This window comes from Nyctibius grandis, chromosome Z (assembly GCF_013368605.1).
Source record: "Nyctibius grandis isolate bNycGra1 chromosome Z, bNycGra1.pri, whole genome shotgun sequence".
Lineage (NCBI taxonomy): Eukaryota > Metazoa > Chordata > Aves > Nyctibiiformes > Nyctibiidae > Nyctibius > Nyctibius grandis.
Window position 1 is genome coordinate 10,590,701 of NC_090695.1, and position 19,928 is coordinate 10,610,628.

The following is a 19,928-nucleotide window of genomic DNA, read 5'->3' on the forward strand; positions in this document are numbered from 1 at the left end:
AAAGAGCATTAAGAACTGAAGAACCAAGGTGTCCAAATCCTACTGAATTTCAAAGGAAAGTAAATGTCACGACTCTGTCCAGCTCTTTTGAAAATGCCCAGCTTTGCTTCAAAGGGTCCAGTCTGGTCTCCCTAAAGTTTGTTCTGCCATTTTCTTCAATAGCAAAACAGAGATGCTATTTGGCTAGTGGCCTCCTAGTGCCTGAGGCCCAGAGCTACTCCCAGGTGCCCTCACTCTCACCACGAACAAGGATTTGAACTGGATGAAACGTTTGCTGAGTGAGGTGATAAAGCACTCTTGCGTATGTGGGCTTACACTCTACTAAGAGATACTGGATTAAATGATAGCTCTATCACTGAAGGTAGTAGATGCAAATAGCTTTGCTTTCATGGTACCAAGAAATGTTGCTTAAAACTTATTTGGGACTTAACATTCCAGATTTGGTGGGGTTTTTAAGTTAGAGCAAGACATTTGCAGCAGGAAAAACTGTCCAGGACAGGCTATTGCTGAGGTATCCTTTAGAGGTTCAATCAAGTACTAAATGAACATTTTTCCTTTTGAAAAACCCAATGTTTCAATTTGGTCTGCATATCATAATCAGTTATTACAAAATTCTGCTTTTAAATGTATAAAGTGAGCAAACAATTTTGAGAAATGCTGTCACTTCACCTCAATTCCTAAAAACAGAAAAGTGAGCATAGAGGGATCTGGCCCACAGTGCAAGTCTGTCTCTGCTGCCCTGTCGGCCACCTTCACTCAAGCACTCTTGGGTAAGTGGTGCTGCTGTTTCAAGTGGGTTTCAGAAAAGAGATGGAAGAAAGAACAAGTAAAACATTCTTTTTAAAAAATAAAAAAAAAATCCTGCAAGCTTGTTTCTAGCCTCTATGCATGCCTAAGAAGTACTAGCTGCTGGTACATTGCAAATTATGTTACAAATTTTGGACTATTACAGAGAAAAATTTGAAGCAGTAAATTAGGACTATTAACCCTAAGGGATATGTTTTCCCAGTTTTGATCACAGATTTCCACTTATGTTGGATGGTTCAGAAAAAAAAGAAGGAAAGTAAAACCTGTAAACAGAAGCCCTAGTCAAAGCAACTAGATAAAAAACAGCTAGTGCTGAGCAGCTTGGTTGTTGTTTTCTTGGTTTTGAGGTGATTTTCTTCTAGATTTAGTGTAATTTTGTTGTTTGAGGCCTCGCTGATCCCAGTATCTTGCTTTGTTACGAATTCGGGGCTGACTACACGTGAAGCAGCACTGAGTCTGTATTGACGGCAGCAAGCACTTGCCAATGCCTTTCAGCCTCTGGCAGAAGTGAACTGACAGCTGGTCTTTGCTGCAGGGTAGCCCTGTGGTGGAGAAGATGAGAAGAATTAGCTATATTTTGCTGAAAAATTATCTGTATTTCTAGAATTTTAAACTCCTTTATGCCAGACAGTCGTGTCTGTTAAGGCTCGACTGTTATGACGGCTTTCTCTTCCTTTGTGTTATGATCCCCCTGCAATTTTAGGACTTTTAAGTGAACAGGTCCTATTAAACTTCCCAGGACCTTCTGTCTTAGAAAACACAGCACTCTTATTGATGTTCAGTGAGGCTTTACTTTTGCAGCAGACATATGATCTGATCTATGTTCTTCACTTTAATGTGTCTACTTTTAAGAACTGCCAGAGAAATTGTAGCAGCAATGACTTGTGAGTCTGGTACATTTGCATTCTTGTAATAGTGCATTTAAGACAAGCTCAATAGGCTGGCAAAGTGCTGCAGAGGCATACAGTGCAGGCAGAAGAGCATAGGCAAGGCAGGTGCAACTACATGTTCAGCTTGACTACCTTTCAGTTTCTGTAGCACCAGAATAAGCCAGGGATTGGCACCATCTGTATTATGGTGCTGATAGGTCTGTGGTAGCTCTAATAAACTGAGATGTGTCAGATTTAGTTATATATTGCAAAATGGTGGTCCTCAGCCACGAGAAGAGATGGCTGGGGGAAGAGTCAAGGTTTGCAAAAGCAGGAAGGTGGTGGATTAGCTGAATGCAAGGCTGTTGTTCAGCAAATCCCTCAACACTAGAACCAGGGAAACTCAATGAAACTAATATAAAGGTAATGTAAAACAGATAAAAGCACTTATTTTCACAGAAGGCTGTGAACCTCTGGAACTTGGTGCCACAGAAGAGGGTGGAAGAGGGTGGAAGCAGACAGCATCGCAGGGTGAAAAAAGGATGCAATATATTCATGGGAAAAGTTCCATAAATTTAGACTAAAAGGCACTAAAAGAGGTGCCTTTAATAGTCCTAATATGTCATTTGGGAATGCTGGAGGAATACCATGGAAATGAATCACAGGAAAGGACTAAGCTTCAGTATTCTCCCTAAGTAGCATCTTCTAATGCCATTGCTGGAGACACAATATTGGGCTGCGTGAACCACTGGTTCACCCAGTAGGGCATTTCTTACATTTTACTGGCCCCTTGACCTTTTATTCACAGAAGTAAGTATTACTAATCTGCATAGGTAGGATTTATCTTGAGTCTGCCTTTCTGAACATGAGAAGGACAGGAGATCAGTAGACCAATTCAAGCCTAGCGCAAAACGTGTGCTAAAGATCTCTGAACAGCAGTAGTAGTGATGTGTCACTCTCAAGTGTATGCCAGATCTGCACTGCCCTCAGGGGTCAACCTCTTGACTCACTGCCAGATTGGACCCTTACTGCTGACTTGTGAAGAATCCTATTCCAAAAGGCCTTTGAAGGCTCTTCCAGAAGGACTCCGAGCTGTTGCTGTTCTCACCTGAGGGTACCTGTTGGACACTGCAGTACACAGACTACAGATAAAGATACCCTTCTGTAAGCTTCCTCCCTTTCCTGCCACTTCTTTTTCAGGCTATTACAATCTACACAACTGGGCTCCTGAGCCCTCAAAGGACAGAGCTACAGGACACCCTGAGTCACAAGAGGACTTCTCTCCACCTTTTCATTCTGGAGACAGTCTCACCCTCTGGGACACTGAATTCATAGTGCCAAGACTGTATCTGGGTTCGCTGCCAGTCAGATTTTTCTTACAGTGTCTGTCTCACTTTGCTTGCTTGCACTCCCAGTCCAGAATTTGTAGTTCCCATAGGGGTATCTGTCTTAAGAAATGGCATCTGTTTGGACTCACAGCATGTCCTTCCACAGCCCTCAGAGCAGCCTGTGAGATACCAAAAACAGGTCAATACAAGCAGACCTATTCATTTAGTTGTGGCATCATAAATTAGGGATGCATGCTCAGAGAACTGCATTCCCCATCATGGCAACACAAGGCCAGAAGGGCTGGAGAACACGACGACGTGACCCTGCCAACCGTACAGCTGAGCAGTAGCAGGTTAGGCTGACCTATAATTACTGAGCCTGCAGTATTCACAACAAGCTGATGAATTGGGTCAGCTCCCATTTTTTGCAGAATCTCAGCACAAATGGAGAGCTTTTGGATACTGTCTGATGCAGGTGTATTATCATACCTGTACTTTTCCTGCACTCTTGCAGACTGCATTTCTGATACTCTGTTGGCTTGGGTTTATCCACACACATACTGTCATCTTCAGTTTCATTAGTTCCTATATTCATGCACTTCACAGTCCTTTGCTGAATGCCCCCTCCACAAGAAACAGTGCACTGAAAGAGAGTAATTTCAACATATATAAAAGTCTTTTACATGGAAATTGTATAATATGCCAACATTTGAGCTGTAATGTGAGGGAAAGCTAAAAATGCCATACAATCCAGAACCAATGACACTAAAGTACTTTGTGTACTGCATTCTCCATCCAGACACCTGCAATCGTGGCCAGTTTTGGCAGGATATGGTGGAGCGGTAAATAGTACAAATACAGCATCTTTGAATCGGTAACCAGGGTAAGAGGACTCTTTTCTGCAGAGGAGGAGGAGGATGATCTGAAATGCCAGTTCTACAAAGTAAGAGAGTAGTAATCCAAATTAGTGCTGCACATTGACATTTTTTTGTTTCCTGTGTTTTCTCACCACCTAAATTAAACATGAATAATCGATTGCAATGTTAGGTCTAGAAATGACCGAGCTGAAGATTTCAGAAAAGCTCAGCGAGATGTTTTTTCTTTGGTGACATTTACTCTATGGTTACCCTTTACAACCACAAAACAACTGCCAGCTGCCTGTTCTGGCTGCACACACATGGCCATAAAAAAAGAACATTTTAAAAACATGTTCCTGTACTATTCTGTAAATTTACTTAATTATTCTGACATCCCTGTGTGCCTGAGAACTCCAGTTAATTTTAAATTCTTTTTCTCTTCAGATAAATACTGGCCAGCAACATAAATACTTCAACAGATAGAAAATGCCAGCTAATGAAGCACAGAAGATGAAGATAGGACTGGTATCTTTTTAATTTTTCTGCAAATTATCCTCTCTCCAATGTATATCTCTGTGCATAAGACATAGTATTACTGGTGTGAAGTACATTAAAAGATTCTTAGGTACTCCTCTGGCAACTTTAGATTAATGTTTAAAATTGTTTTTTTATGAAGTAAAATAAATGGAATTAATAAATCAGTAAAATAGCTGCTATATATTTTGGTATTCAGTTGCTTATTTTATGCATGTCCCAACATTTTCACTTCCATGTTTAAGTGTTAAGAGTTATACTAACTCTACATTACATTATACTCATATCCCATCTAATGGCTTTGTGTCAAAAACAACTCATTAAATTTTCTGTGTTAAATGACTCTCCATTATTTCCTTATTTGTGTCTCCTGGCTTTTGGTGTTCTTTCAATGTTCTCTTTTGCTGTGAGGACTGTTTGTAATGTATGAATAGGTTTATTAAGAAAATGGGAGGGACAGGTTTATTAGATATGCCAGTTTCTTTATAACTAAACCTGTATTGCAGATACTGGAAGGTTCCCCAAAGATACACCCCACATTTGTCAGTTAGATTTCCAGAAGCCAAAGTAGAGGGCTATTGGTCAAAATTCAGAATTTCTGTTTGTGTAGGCAAGTCCAATATTCCACAAAGTTCCTTTAAGGGTCACTCCCCAATCCCCCGCCCCCAAAAAGCCTAGAACAGTAAAACATTACAATGACTGGAAAGGCTCTGGAAGCACAGACAGATCAAACAGCCTGGTTGTACCTAGAAGGATTCAGCTAGGCATGTATCAAGGACTTTTACTAGCAATTCAAGCTTTTTCCTCCCTCTCTAAAGATGCTCTTGTCCTGTCATTCTCTTGAAATGTTACCTTATTCTATATCTAACGTAACATGGTTGAATTTACTACCCATAAGCCTCTTTCAGTGGAAAATTTCAAATGAGTAATGGAAGAATGTCAATGGTAACTCCTTTTTTATTAGAAAAGGAAAAAAAAACACCAGCCCTCCATCCAACACCATCTAATGCAGCAGCAAAAAGTAAAAGCTACAATGTCTATCACCTGAAGGAACCGAGATGGGCTGGCTCTGAAATGTTTACTAATATTTTCAAAAGATCTTCCTTTGTAGCTCCAGCTGTACGTAAGAAACAATACTTGTCATAGGCACTGAGGTTCATGGACAAATGGATAATATGACCAAATGTGGCCAACTCAGGACAGCAAATAAAACAAAAAAGAACTGAATCCTACCTGGCCCCATGCCTGGTTAACCCACTGTGTACAAGGTTGCCTGTTACATGATGTAATAGCATTAGGTCTTTTTGTCCAGTCACAGTAGCCTTCTTCTGGGCAGTAGATGTGTCGCTTTTGCTGGCCACCACCACATGTTCTTGAACACTAACAAAAGAGGTGCACAAACCCATGAGGAAAGAGGTGGAAATGGAGGACAACCCAGAAACAGACCATAAAGACAGTAGGAAACATTCTTCATTTAGAAATGTGGAGCCACAGGTAACAAGCAGCATGTCACTGACCCATATGATTTAGAAAGATGTACAGGTTAGCCTGCATATCAAATCCTACTGTCCAGATATGAAGAAAAGCTCTGCACTGAGACATTTATTTCATCATACGCTTGGAAAGAGACAGGGAAGAAGCCATTATTTGTCCAAAATACTTGGGGGAAAGCTGTTCCTGACACATATTAATGCAAGGAATACAGGACAGCGTGGAAGTGGCAACATAAAACAGGCAACACAGGACTGCTCATGCAGCACCACCGCAAAAGTAACTTCTCTAACAAGAATGAGATTGGAAGTTACACGTCTGCAGGATTAATCTATAATATTTACTGAAGACAGTAAAAGTTCATGAGATGCAACATCTCATTTTATGAGGCGGTTGGGGACATTGAAATTCACCCAATCCATACAATAAATTAACTGTTTGGCAATAAAAGCATCATATAAAGACAGTGACTCAGGTTATTTTTTAAACATTCTTTTGTCCACAATATAGTATTACTTACCAACTGATTTTTTACTATTACTCTCTTGGTCTGCAGTAGAGCCTGCTTGAAATACACAAAAGACTTTGTACTCTGACATGAAATAAGGCTTTGATTTACTTTGAGTAATGCATTGTTATGTTTGAGTAATTCACTGTCCTACAAGGAATTGCACCCCTATGGACATAGGGCTAGAGATGACATTTGATAAATAAAACTTTTCATAGAATCGTAGAATTATTTTGGTTGGAAAGGACTTTTAAAATCATCAAGTCCAACCATTAATCTAACACTACCATGTCCACCACTAAACCATGTCCCTAAGCATGACATCTACTCGTCTTTTAAATACCTCCAGGGATGGTGACTCCTCCACTTCCCTGGGCAGCCTGTTCCAATGTCTGACAACCCTTGCAGTGAAGAAATTTTTCTCATATCCATTCCAAACCTCCCCTGGAGCAACTTGAGGCCATTTTGTCTCTTCCTATCTATCCAATTCTATCCAGCATCCTTAGCATGAAGATGACTGCCAGGGTTGGACAAGTGTTTTTATAAAATATTTTAAGTAGGAAACAGGTGCAATCATTTGGCTACTTTTGTTTTTTTCAACCCTTGCTGACTGACCTGACTGGAAACCCACATCCTGGTCTCCTCCTTATTGCAGGTGTGATTTCTCAGTGGTCTGTAAGGAAGCAATGTGATCACCTCCCTTGAAATCCAAAAGTGTCAGGGTCCACACGCTGCAAACATTGTGGCTGCTTTTAGTGGGAGCAAACACTAATATGTAAGCAGACCACGTGCTTTAGCTGACGTAAGTATGTGCCTGGCTGCCTATGAGTTTGTTGGCACAGATTTGTATTACAAAGTGACCCAAAAGTCAGATTTCTCTTATGTCCGTCCTCAGTCTCTGGCCCCATAAAATTCCAGCCCAAAAGTGTAAAGGAAAATTCTAAATTAATCATAAGCAACATTAAAAAGGCAGCAAAAAGGATCAGTCTGAAAGATTCACATTTCCTGATCCAGTAGGATAACTAAAAAATTTTCTTGCAGGCCATTTTCTTCTCTCTTTCAGGTATGGTAGTTTACAGCTCTAGCTGTGTATCACATGCAATCCTAAGAATGATTCTGGGAAGTCTTATGAATTCTATGATAAGTTTTGCTGTAACCAACCATACACAAGGACTGCAGAGCCTCTGAGTGGTACTGTCTGTCTTCCTTTCAGTGAAAGTTTACCTAACAGCATGAGACCTGTTAATTGATAGCTAATGGCTCATTCCCAAAGCTTCTTTTAAAGAACAATACCTCATTCCAGGGCTCCACGCGCCACTGCAAGCAAGGCTCCATGTTACAACTAGCGTTGAGTTGTGGTTTATATCCGAGTAATTGGCAATGAAAAGGCCTCAGAATTCGCTTTTCACGAACATCAATGCAGTGAACATCTCGGGTCTTGAAACCGCCGTTGCAGTTAGCAGAGCACTGTACAGACAATAAGAAGGGGCACAACTCCAAACGGTGCTCTGCTGAGCAGCTGTGCCTTCCCTAGTCACAGAGGAGGACAGCAGGAGCTTTGAGCACCCTGACTCAGAGGGAATTTCCATTTTACTACAACAACAATCTATTGTTAGTCTTAAAAACTGTGGGTTTCATCATAGCAAATCAGAACACACCATACAAATATTTCCCTTTCTTCACTGGAACATCTGTTAATAACATGAATGCATATTTAATTAGGAAATCTTGCCAGCTATTTCCAAAGATGTTACAGTGAAAGAGTCATAATGCAATAAATACAATAAAAAAATCCTGTATGCAGGGGAATTGTCAGTAGTTGTTTCTTGAGGGACAAAAGAGGCCCAGCTGCATAAGTTGATTTCTCATTCAGGCGTTGGAGAGCCAGTGCCCATGGCAGCAGATTGCTCAGGCTGGCAAAACCGCTCCTTAGCCCATCGTCTTCCCTTAGCCCACACCCAGGGCTAAACAATAGCAGTTTTTCTCTCACCCAATGTCCCTTCCCCCACCGGGGAAGGAAATTGGGAAAAAGAGGGAGACTCATGGGTTAAGATTAAACAGATTTAATAAAATGAAGAAACCAATATAAATGCTAACACAAAAGTATACTTAGCTACAGGGTTGCAGCAGGTTGTCCAGGAATACCAACTATCAGCAATAAGAAAAAAGGGAGGCCAGCAGAAAGGAAAGCAAATACGGCCCCACCTCTCCCCACCAAGCCCTCCCTTTTGTAGTGAACTTGATGTTAGTAATATAGAATATACCTGTGGGCCAGCCAGGGTCAGCTGCCCTGGATTTAACTGCTAATGGACCTGGATCACCGTGGCTGGCCACACTGAAACAAAATCCCAATGAAACCAAGACACCCATAGACTTGAGCTGTGGCTGCTACCACTGGGAGATGGTGGACTCATCTCTCAGAAGCATTTCCCACCCTCACCTTCCTTGCTCCTCCGTGGCACTAGAAGGATCCATACCCCAAGAGCAGACTGGGCATGACAGAATGGGACAGAAGACAGAGACACCCTGAGCCTCACTCACAGCCTGCGAAATTGCTTCTTAGCTTGGAGCACTACTGGCGAGCCAAGTGAGCCCTTGCAGTCTCCTGTTTCTCCCCAGACCTTGCTCCAAGGCCTTATGCAGCAGCACCACGTTGTGTCCCCACCTACCAAAGCCCAGGACCTCTCCTGCTGCTGAGGAAGAACTGAATTTGCTACCCTGAGGATAAGGACAAATAAACATCCAATTATTTTGCCTTCATCCAGAACTAAAGCAAATTCTACCAACACCACTGAATAACCTCAGATCAGCTTTCATCTTTACCGCCATGATGCAATATAACTACTGATGCTGTTCTCCTTTGCATAAATAAGCATGCTTCAGTTGAATAAGGAAACTGAATATACTACTTCCCCAGGGAGCTGAAGGATGGATGGAAGGGGAGTCCATGCTCTTGTTCACAGAAGCTTCTGCCCCTCTGGATAGAAACAATCGACAGAAGCAACTGTGCAAGAAACTGAGTACACACAGCCCCAAAATATGTGCAAATTATATTTGGTATTAAACTTAGACTGGAAGATGTAGTCTGAAGCACCTTTCTTTTCAGGGAGGGGAACAATTAGATAAAAGGCACAGAGAAAGCTTTACTACACTAGCAGGGGAGTACAGCCATCTTGCTGGGATAAGGTGACATTAAAAATGTTTGAAAGGAGTAATGAGGAGAAACAATTGCCACTTGCAAAAGCAAACAAAAAATAGCCATGTTTATATATGAAATTGTGATTAGGTTTGTATAGTTCAATCGCTAGAAAATAAGGGTGGCTAACACAAGAGAAATCTGCTAGGAAAAGCCTTTTGTCTCAAATTTGCCTCATAATTGGACTGACACTTTAAAAGATTTCTTTCCTGTAACATTTTATCATTAAACCTGATTTCTAGCTACTTTCTGTAACATAACTATCAACCACTTGTTGCAAGAATAATAACATTTATGAAGAAAAAGTGAAGGTGAAATATGCTCTACTGCAACTGGGACTGCAGAATGTCAATGTTGCATTTAAAACTAATTTCGAAGCCTTAAATGTGGTTATGTAATGCCTTGGCCTTTCCATGGGCTTTCTAAAGAGTCATGTATTTCACATACAATCAATTCTATGTCAGAGAGCTCAATAATATAACACAGGTTTTGTAACTATAACCTTTTCTTTGTATGAATCCGCCCTCTAGTCCAATGGCAACTCTGTCCACAAAAATGATATGTAATGAGAAAGTTTGAGAGATTTATCTTTTTATGTATTAAAAGATAAACATTATTTCAAATAGAATTTTGTGTTTTTCTCTTCTGAGTCCTGAAAAATAACCCACTGTTTGAAGCCCCAGTTTTAGACAACATGAAGACAAAATGTAACAAGCTGCAATAAGTCCCCAAAGTCCTTCCAGGTGTTCACTACACATCTTACAATACCAAAAAAGAATTCAAACTCAATTCCTTGGGTTCCACTTACCACCTTGGATACGCTTTTGTCTCAGTCTCTTGACCAGGCTTGTGTACATAACTAGGACCAAATACAATGCTAGCCATAGTAGGCATTCCCCCCCATATATTTTTCTTTTGTTTTTGTTATGTAAAACTTACGGGTTACATGAATGGGGAAGAGACCATGTCAGATAAGAGACAACACAGGTGGCAAGGGTGAATAGGAACATTCCAACTCCCTCTGCCAAATTCCCACATGCTTCTTAAAATCACGGTATGCCTCTGGAGGCAGAGATCAAAGAGACGCCACATGCAAATACGTACAGCTTTGCCCTAGGATCTCCAAAGAACATAGATGGTGAGCCCTGCTTTAGCTCTAGATGCAAGAGTTAATGAGCATGACCCCCACACAGGAAGAACAGAATTCACAGCAGATGCGTTTCCATAAATAACTTAGTCAGGAAATGAGTAAATTAGTGATGAATGGCCAACTGGGAATCATGTATGCATTCACCGGGTAAATACTTATTTTTTAAATGAAGTATTTAGAACTCCCTACTCTTTGAAGTTAGCAAACTTACTGTTCACACACAGCTCTCAATGAAGTTACCTTGCTCCAATTTCCTGTTTTCCAGCTAGCACATGGGCGGAGATAGCATTTTCTTGCAGGATCAGGCTTTTTCATGTGCTGACAGTGAGATGTGTTCCTGCTGCTGCACTCCACGTGTCTCCAGAAAGCCCCCATTCCACAGGTGGTAGAGCACTGCAAAAGGGTGAAAGGAAAACCCAGAGGCAAACTCAACATTAGTAAATAATTCTGGAAACAATCCAGGAACCTAAATATACATATCTAGAGCCATTTAAGGTGACCTAGTTTACCTGAGATACTCAAAAGAAGATTTCAAATTCACCTGAGTCTTACTTAAGGTTCTGAAGGAGGTCTTTTTGTTGCTTTGTTAAGAAAATAACAATTCTGATTTATACCACACACTGCTCTTCTTTGGCAAACTCCTGCTTACTGAGACATTCTAAATCTGTACCAGCTGTTCCACTGTTTCTTTCTGTGGTCTTTGGGGATCCAATGCAACATGTCATTGCATCCAGTGTTCAGCACTGTTCCCTCTCTATCCCTGATACTGCTGATGATATATTCAGCAAATTGAGTGCATGATGCTGAAGAGCTGAAATAAACTGTGTGAGACTCATGGGAAAACTGTGCAGGAAAAGGATTTTTGAAATTATGAATTCAGAGTGTGGCTAAGTGTTTCCAGCATTTGGGAGGGTGTTAGTGTCTGAGGTAAGAGAATATTGATCATGCCAGTCCAGATCCCAAGAGTGCATACTCTTCACCATAAAAATTCCGAAGCAGGAAGCAGGAAGAGGTGAAAAGTGGCTGGAGACACCCATTTACCTTTTTCTCCCTTAAAAAGGGAGGGACAGTGAACTATACGCATAGAGTCAAATCCAGCACACACCAAGCAGCCTGTAGCTGGCATGAGAAACAGCATAAATAATCTTGGATTAAACCAGCAAAATGATGAAGAGAGCAACTACTATCGTGTGGTTTGAACTCCCTGCATGGAAGTGGGAGAGTTAAAGAGGGAAAGCTGAGTAAGTGTCCTTGGAAAGATAAGGAAAGCTAAGCTGAAGCTAAGGCAGGGGAAAAAAAACACATTGAAGACATGAAGCTGTTACCAGATTCAATGAGAGAAATAGAAAAATAGTTAATGGTGACAACAAAGAATTTTTACAAAATTGCACATTATGAAGAGTGTGAATCTGCAAGGCCTCTTCAGCTTCCGAGATTCCTGGGACATCTACCCAAGAGGCCACAAAGATCCTGTGAAAGGGTACTGTGTACCACTGTTCAGTTCTGCATAGTCACATATCTATCCAAGGCAACTTGTCTGTTCAGGAGGATGGACTGTCCTCGTCTTGCTTGCTGACTGTTTGATGGCTCCCCTCAGCCCTGCTATACCAGTCTGACAACACCAAGACTTTACTGAAGGGCTGCTTATTCTTTGAACAAAGCCCTATTCTGAGCATTCATGAGAAGACCAAAGATAGCTCCAGGGATGATGCAGGGCAGATCTTTCTTACAAAGCTTTATGTTCTTGTCTGAGGGAGGTGAAACACAGCAGGATTCTTTCAAAAATTCGTGTGCAGGTACAGAGCGAAGAGAGAAAAGGCACGATGCTGCAAATAGTACTGGGGTAAAGCTTTAGCTTTTTTGACCATTGTTTCATCTTACGTAAAGGAGACTGACTGCTGTGAAGTTCAGGAAGACTTACTGCTTTTCCCTTTTGTAATTCAGGAACCAAGACTTCCTCTTGTCACACTAGATGTCTATTGCAGAGGGAGGAAGAGCAGGTAACTTTTTATGACCAAAACCAGAGGTGCAGAATGAGCAGATCCAGTGGTAATGGGATATCTTTGGTACCGAGAAAGCTCTTAGAAAGGGAAAAGTGACAGCCCAGAAGGGAAAGCAGGTAGGAAAGAAGTTAATAGTTAAAGATAGAGGCACGGTTGTCTTTGGGCATTGTTTTGCCCTACTCTTATTAGTGCTCTCCCTTGGGAGGTAAGTGTCAAGAGTGTTAGGCAACATGTCACAGCAATCCCTCTCAGTGACTATCACTATTCTTGGGCACTATTTATTTACTAGTATAGACATACCCTAAGGAGCAAAGAAATGTCAGAATATTGGCAGTCATTAAAAAAGAAAGATAGAGAGCATAACAAGAGGTTCAACTCAGTAGATGCAATGGTCTTGAAGTATCAATGCCCTGGGGAGATGTCATCTAAAAACAGGCACAAAGTTTTATTAAGGACAAGTAAATAGAAAGAGAAAAAATAAAGTTAGAAAACTGTAGACTCAAAATGAATTAAAAGTAATGAACAATAAGAAAAGGTTCTGTGAATATTGGAATCAAGGTTTGGGGAGGAAATACAAAACTTATGAGAAAGATAACAGCTGATTTATTTACAGAATCACAGAATGGTTGGAAACGACCTCTGGATGTCAACTTGTCCAATGCCCCTGCTCAAGCAGGGCCACCTAGAGCCAGTTGCACAGGACCATGTCCAGATGGCTTCAGAATATCTCCAAGGACAGAGATTCCACAAACTCTCTTTTTCACCACTTTTTCTTCTTCAAACTTGGGGAAAAAAAAAAGCTAAATGTGCCAGGCTTCGCATAAAGTTAATTTTAACAAGAAACAATAGCTTGAACAAGAATAGCAAAAGATTACTAAAACGCTAAAGAATAGTAAAGTAAGTTAGACGCATTAAGTATTCGTGAATTGATTTCATCGGCTCTGTGAAAACCAAATGTATTGACCTTACCTCAGTATTCATTCAAGTGTTCTTGAATAATATTTGAACAGTTGAAAATAATTTTTAAAAACAGACTGGGCAAGTCCCAGAGGATTAGAATAGAACATCTTTCAAGTTATCTTTAGGAAAAGAAAAAGGTAGATCTGTGGACTAATGGAACACTTCACCTAACTTTACTTCACAAAAGCAAATTATTAAACAATCAAGATCAAAATGGTAAATACTAACAAAGATTATAAAGCAATAAAACAGCCCACATGGACCTATCTAGAACAAATTATTCAAGTCAATCTAATATCAGGTTTCTGAGCAACCTGATCTAGCTGAAGATGTCCCTGCTCACTGCAGGGGGTTCAGACCAGACGACCTTTAAACGTTCCTTCCAACGCAAACCATTCTATGATCCTTCTCTGACAGGAGTACCTGCCTTAATGAAAATAGAGACCCAGCCGATGTGATGGCTTTTGACATGATCTCATAGAGCATTCTTTTAGCAACTGATAGAAATATGGTCTAGGTGAAATAACGACAAGATTGGTGCACAGCTAACTGAAAAACTGTAATAAAGTGGTCCTCAGTGATTCAGTGTCAAAATGGAAAGACATTTCAAATATGGTCCTGCAGGACTCTGTCCAGAGCCAAGCTCTCTGCAGTATTTTCATTAACTAACTGAATGATGAAAAACAGCATGCATTTATAACATTTGCAGATGATAGCAAGTTGGGAGAGTTGGCAGGAATGCTGGAGGACACAATCTGAATTGAAAAACATCTTGCGAAGTTGAAAAATTGTAAGAAAACAGTAACCTGAAATTCAAAAACTATGCAAAATCCTACATTTAAGGAGAACTTTTTATACATATAAATATACATATATATATACACAAATGCACACGTGTGTGTGTGTATATACGTATACACACACCCCCCAAACAAAACTGAGATCTGCGGAACTAGAAATACTGTATTAAGGGAGCCAGGGTTTACAATGAACCACAAATTGAATAAATGAAAGTGGGATGGTTACAAAACAAGACAAATCTCATCCCAGCATTCACAAAGAGGGTCATAGATAGCAATTATTCTGTTTTATTTGCCAGGTGTCAGCTGGGGCCATAATGAACATAACTGATGAAGAAATATATGATGAAACTGAGCAAGACCATAGGAGAACAAGGTCACCAGATACTTAGAAAACACATGGAAAATATTAAAAGAACCAGATTTTTTTGTTTAGAAAACAGATCCAAAAACAGTTATTAAAAAGACAATTATCTTCCATGGTCTGCATACGAAAAATAGAATCTTCATTTTCAGTACAGAAAATGGTGGTTATGTATAAGGAAAATATTTCTAATGCAGGTAATGAATGACTAGGACAGACTGTAGCCTCTCTGTATTACAGACTTGTGTTTGGGATGTGCTGGGCTTGGGAGCACAAACTTTGCCTGACTTTCTCTTGCAGGATCTTTCACCCAAGCAGATCTAAATGCAGGTCTTTGGGCATGTGCAGAAGGAAATGCTTCACTTGCCCTATTTGAACATGGGAAGCTAAAGCCATTCTCACCTGGCCATAGGAAGGAAAAAGATGAAACTTAAGACTGCCATCAGGAATGCACATCCTGAACAACCGCTGATGTGGTGGTGACAGAGCACAGGTGTTACCCACTGGCTGCATCCAGACAGAGGGCACCAACAGGATCTCCGTGGTCTAGCTGTGCCTCCACTGCCATAGGATACACTAAGTCATCTTTTGCTGTCCATTTTAGCCCTGCATTTCTGCATTTCCATTAATTTGCATCATTCCAGGCAGACCCAAGAGCAAAGAGGTAAAGAGAAACAGACCTTTGATAGCCTTCTCCATCAATACTGAGACACAGAGGCAGATCAGCACAAGGGGGTTTCCACATCTGGACCCTTGGCTGTACTGATTAGCTTGGTTAAAAAAAGCCATCAGAAAAATGAGGTAACTTGTTCAGATACCAACGTCTCTCACTTCAGTTATCACGATTTGAAGAATATAAAATCCATTGTCATAAAAAGAACTCTGTTTACATAAAAATAGAATTTTACAGTGGGAAGGATAATAAATAGAAGTTTATTCTATATTACAGAATCACAGAGTACTCTTATTATAGTTGCTAGAATTAGGTGGTTGCCCCCTCAGTGGCCCTGACCCCACAGAAATTACTATCTCAGGACACAGCACTGTAACAGTACAGAAACCTAACTGTCAAAAAGCCTGGTGCTGGGTATAGGTAAAGGAAAGTCAATAGCGATATACAAAAAGTAGTAAACACTTTTCTGAGGCCATAGAAAACTCTGCAACCTCTACTGCTGCTGCACAGAAGTTGTTACCCAAGTATTAAGACCATTCAGTAAAGACCAGGAATCAGGGGAAACTGGGACAAGTTATCATCTTTCAGACAAGTATCTTCATAGAATCATAGAATGGTTTGGGTTGGAAGGGACCTTAAAGATCATCTAGTTCCAACCCCCCTGCCACAGGCAGGGACACCTTTCCTCTAGACCAGGTTGCTAAAAGCCTCATCTAACCCGGCCTTGAACACTGCCAGGGAGGGGGAAGCCACAACTTCTCTGGGCAACCTGGGCCAGTGTCTCACCACCCTCACAGGAAATTTCTTCCTAATCTAATCTAAATCTACCCTCTTTCAGTTTAAAACCCTTCCCCCTCCTTGTGTTGTCCTATTAAACTGTCCATATCTCAACCCATGAGTTTTATTTTTTAAGAAAAGAAGACTTTTTCTTCTGATTCTCCTCCCCATCCCACTGAGGGGGAAGGAGGGAGCAAGCAGCCGCATGGTGCTTAGTCTCCGTCTGGGCCTAAACCACGACACCAGTTTAACTTTGGACTAATATTCTTTGCTTTGCTTTGCTTTGTAGGTTCAAACTGGTTTTACACAGCAGAATGCTGCTCCGAGTTCGGAGGTATTTGCTTAATGCTGGATACAAACGCTGACAGTGGGATGAAACAGAAATGCACCACAAAACCTGTGATGTTAATAGCCAACTAAAAATATGTTTAACTATCTACGTTATTAATGTGCTTTACACAGAAATAAAGCTAGCTTACCTACATGACGCTGGTCACATACTAAGTTAGAAAACACACATAGCTTAGAAAGAAATGATATGTAAGTGAAAGAACATAATAGCACATCTACAGCTAACTTGCATTATGTACTTATTTGGAAATACAAGCATATTCATTTGGTATCTCCAGAATTCATCTAATAGCTTAATGTTTTCCTGTGCCCTAAAACAAAACTCTTGAGGTATTTCTGGTTATAGTCAGAGCTGAATGTCATGTTCCTCGAAGAATTATGCATAGTTTTGCAGAATCGCTAAATACAGACACATTCTATGTAAGCAATCCATTTGTATGGCACAATTTTTTGTGTATTTTATCTGAATGTATGATACTCATTTCAGATAATTGTGACAAACGAAGAAGCTTTATTTGCTTAGCAGTGGTTCAGACAGCTGTTCACACACTCTCTATTTCTTGAGTTAAAAATAACTTACCTCAGTCCAGTTGCCTACTATCCAGTAGGCATCACCAGGCAAATCACTGGATGTTTTCAGGTGGCTATTTGGTGTGACATTCATTAAAACCCCCTCAGATGTTGCACTTTGGTTCCTGAGAACATGCTTGAGAGCTGACGATTGTGTGCTGGAGGTTATGGTGTCAAGTAGCTTCATTTCTATTCTGTCGTCAGTCTGGTCTCTCAGTACATGACCAAACACTGTGGGCATTACTGTAACAGATGCTTCTTGGGTAGTTACTTCTACAACAGGAACATCAACTTGCAGACTGATATAGTTTGCTGTTGTTGGAAATGCCAGTCCTTGTGCCGATCTGCTAACAGGAAGGAGCGTAGAAGGTTCTTGGTGATGAGATGCAGGGGTGGGCTGAGAAGTCACTCTCTCGTTTTGAAAGACAGGAGAGCCAGTATCTAGGGTTGTGCTCCTAGTTGTGATTTCAGGATGGAGTTCTGTGCTGTAAAGGAGATCAATCGGTTGCTCGCTGCCTCCAACTGAACCATCAATGTCGTCAGATTCTTCGGTTAAGTAATCATAGCTAGAAGTTATTTCTGGGCTACTGGTAAAAGAAGAGACAGGAGTGTCCTCACTTCTTTGCACCTCGCTTTCTACAGTAGAAATTGGCTCCCTTTCAGACCCATTTTCAGCATGCCTTATAATTTCAGTACTTAAGCTATTATGAAAAGGCCATGAAGTAGCATTTTGGTGTGAACTATTTTCAGTAGAAACAACCGGATAATTGTAAACACCACTTGTTCCAGCCAAATTATTTTGTAACGTTTTGTTGTCTGTTTCTTCCTTTTCTGAGACACTGCCCAAACCAGAGGATGTAGGCAAACAGGGAGTTACACTTTCAGGCTTGGGTAGTTTTGTTGTTGTATGGGACCTCGGGCTTGGTATGGGTATTCTGTGAGGAGGACTCTGTTTGGGATTAGTACTTGTTTTCCTGATTATGATCCTTCCTCTTCTGGGTGCCAGTGGGGGTATCAGAAATCTTCCAGCAGAAGGACATTGCTGGAGACCACACAGGGCCTTAGAGTTTGGTCTCTTGGAAGTATCACATGGCTCATCATTATTTTTGGCACAAGTGACATTACGAGTCCTTACGCCACCACCACAAGTAACTGTGCACTGCAAAATAAACAGAATTAATATATCTCCCCTTTTCATTCTGCTCCACATATCAATAAAAGTAAGTATCAAATGGCATCTGTTTATAATAAAGAAGCATCATTATAAATAATCAATAACACAGCTCTTCCTGAGGAACAAGCCCTTCATTCTAGTGATGTTCTGCTATCATGGAGCTCTTTCCAAGTTTTTAGAACAGTAAATGTCACCTTGGGGAAAGAGCAGTGAAAAAAAGACTACATGATAAAGAAAAAATATGAAAGTAATATGCTAGAATTTGATTTCTTCAGGGAATCATAAAAGCTGTTTAGCCAATACCTTTTCCACCAGGGTCATAAAAAACAGACTAAAAACCTGTCATCAAAAACATATCTCACTGGCTCAGTGCTGGCTACTTACAGTGCCACAAACCCGCTGTGATCATCCATGCATCTCACAGATCCTTGTTGACTTTATGAAATTGATTTTTCATTCAGTCTTAGTGCAACCACCACATGCTGCCAGGGCTGCTAGCATGTCTCTCCGAAATTACAGGCTACGGAAAGTAATTAACCTATCTGGCTTCTATTTCAATGAAAGCACTGTTGTGTATAGAGGGTATAAAGGGTGCTGGAAGCTAAGGAGACACAGTTTTTCTGTAATGTTTTTCGTTGTCAGCCCCACAGGTACAGCCATGCCTTCAGCAGCTGTCCCTCCACTGAAGACTTTGAGAAGTTTCAATACACTACTCTGGTTTGAGGTACTAAGGCTGGATGACTGGTTGGGTATGAAGGGGGAGATGTTACAGACAACCTACTGGAAGAAGTCGTCTTAGGATGCAAGGGAGCCTGACCAGCTAATTCAGCTGGCTTAAATCTGGTGCTCAACATGAAGTGATGAACACTCCTACTGCCAGCACTTTAAAACCCCTGGAATATCAACCTCCCTAGGTCACGGGGCAGTAGAATCACCAGTGACCTTGTGTTACTGGGGGTCTCTCTGTTGTTAACAGCTGTAAAATACAGAATCACAGAATCACAGAATCAACCAGGTTGGAAGAGACCTCAGGGATCATCGAGTCCAAATCATCGATACCATCAGCTTTGCAGCAACAGGAGCAGGGAGAAAAGCAGAGTAACCTCAAGAGTAGGTTCATTAGCTATTCTGTCTGTCCTCCTTGCACTTCCAGCTGTATAGCACATTTGAAGTACTCAGAGCTATGCAAGTTTACATCAGCTGCAATTTGACCTCTCAAATTATTCAGTATTTTGCTTATTGAGGAACATAGCAACTACTAACACTATGTTGTTGCTTACACAAAAATAAAACACACTTATTTTGTCAGACTTTGCCACTTGATGATTTAGATTAGCATTTGTGTGAGTTTAAAGGAACACCCAACCTCATTAACTTTTTGGGGTAATGGCTGTCTCCTGGAATTAAACTTTCAAAATCTCTGCTTTAGATTATGGCCATGTACTAAAAAGAGATTTCAGAATGGCTACAACACTCTATCCTCATTATCTGCCTAATTAAGTACATTCAGTTTATA

At 40.7% G+C, this 19,928-nt stretch overlaps 1 protein-coding gene across 1 annotated transcript in view; it reads right to left on the reverse strand.

Moving 5' to 3' along the window:
* Positions 1-1,113: 1,113 nt before the first annotated feature.
* ADAMTS12 (ADAM metallopeptidase with thrombospondin type 1 motif 12) overlaps positions 1,114-19,928 on the reverse strand; it is a 176,725-nt gene continuing 157,910 nt past the window's right edge. The window contains 6 exon segments of the mRNA XM_068422777.1: positions 1,114-1,349; positions 3,494-3,647; positions 5,629-5,775; positions 7,688-7,861; positions 10,981-11,133; positions 17,249-18,397. Of these exon segments, the coding sequence (XP_068278878.1) occupies positions 1,114-1,349; positions 3,494-3,647; positions 5,629-5,775; positions 7,688-7,861; positions 10,981-11,133; positions 17,249-18,397 (2,013 nt within the window).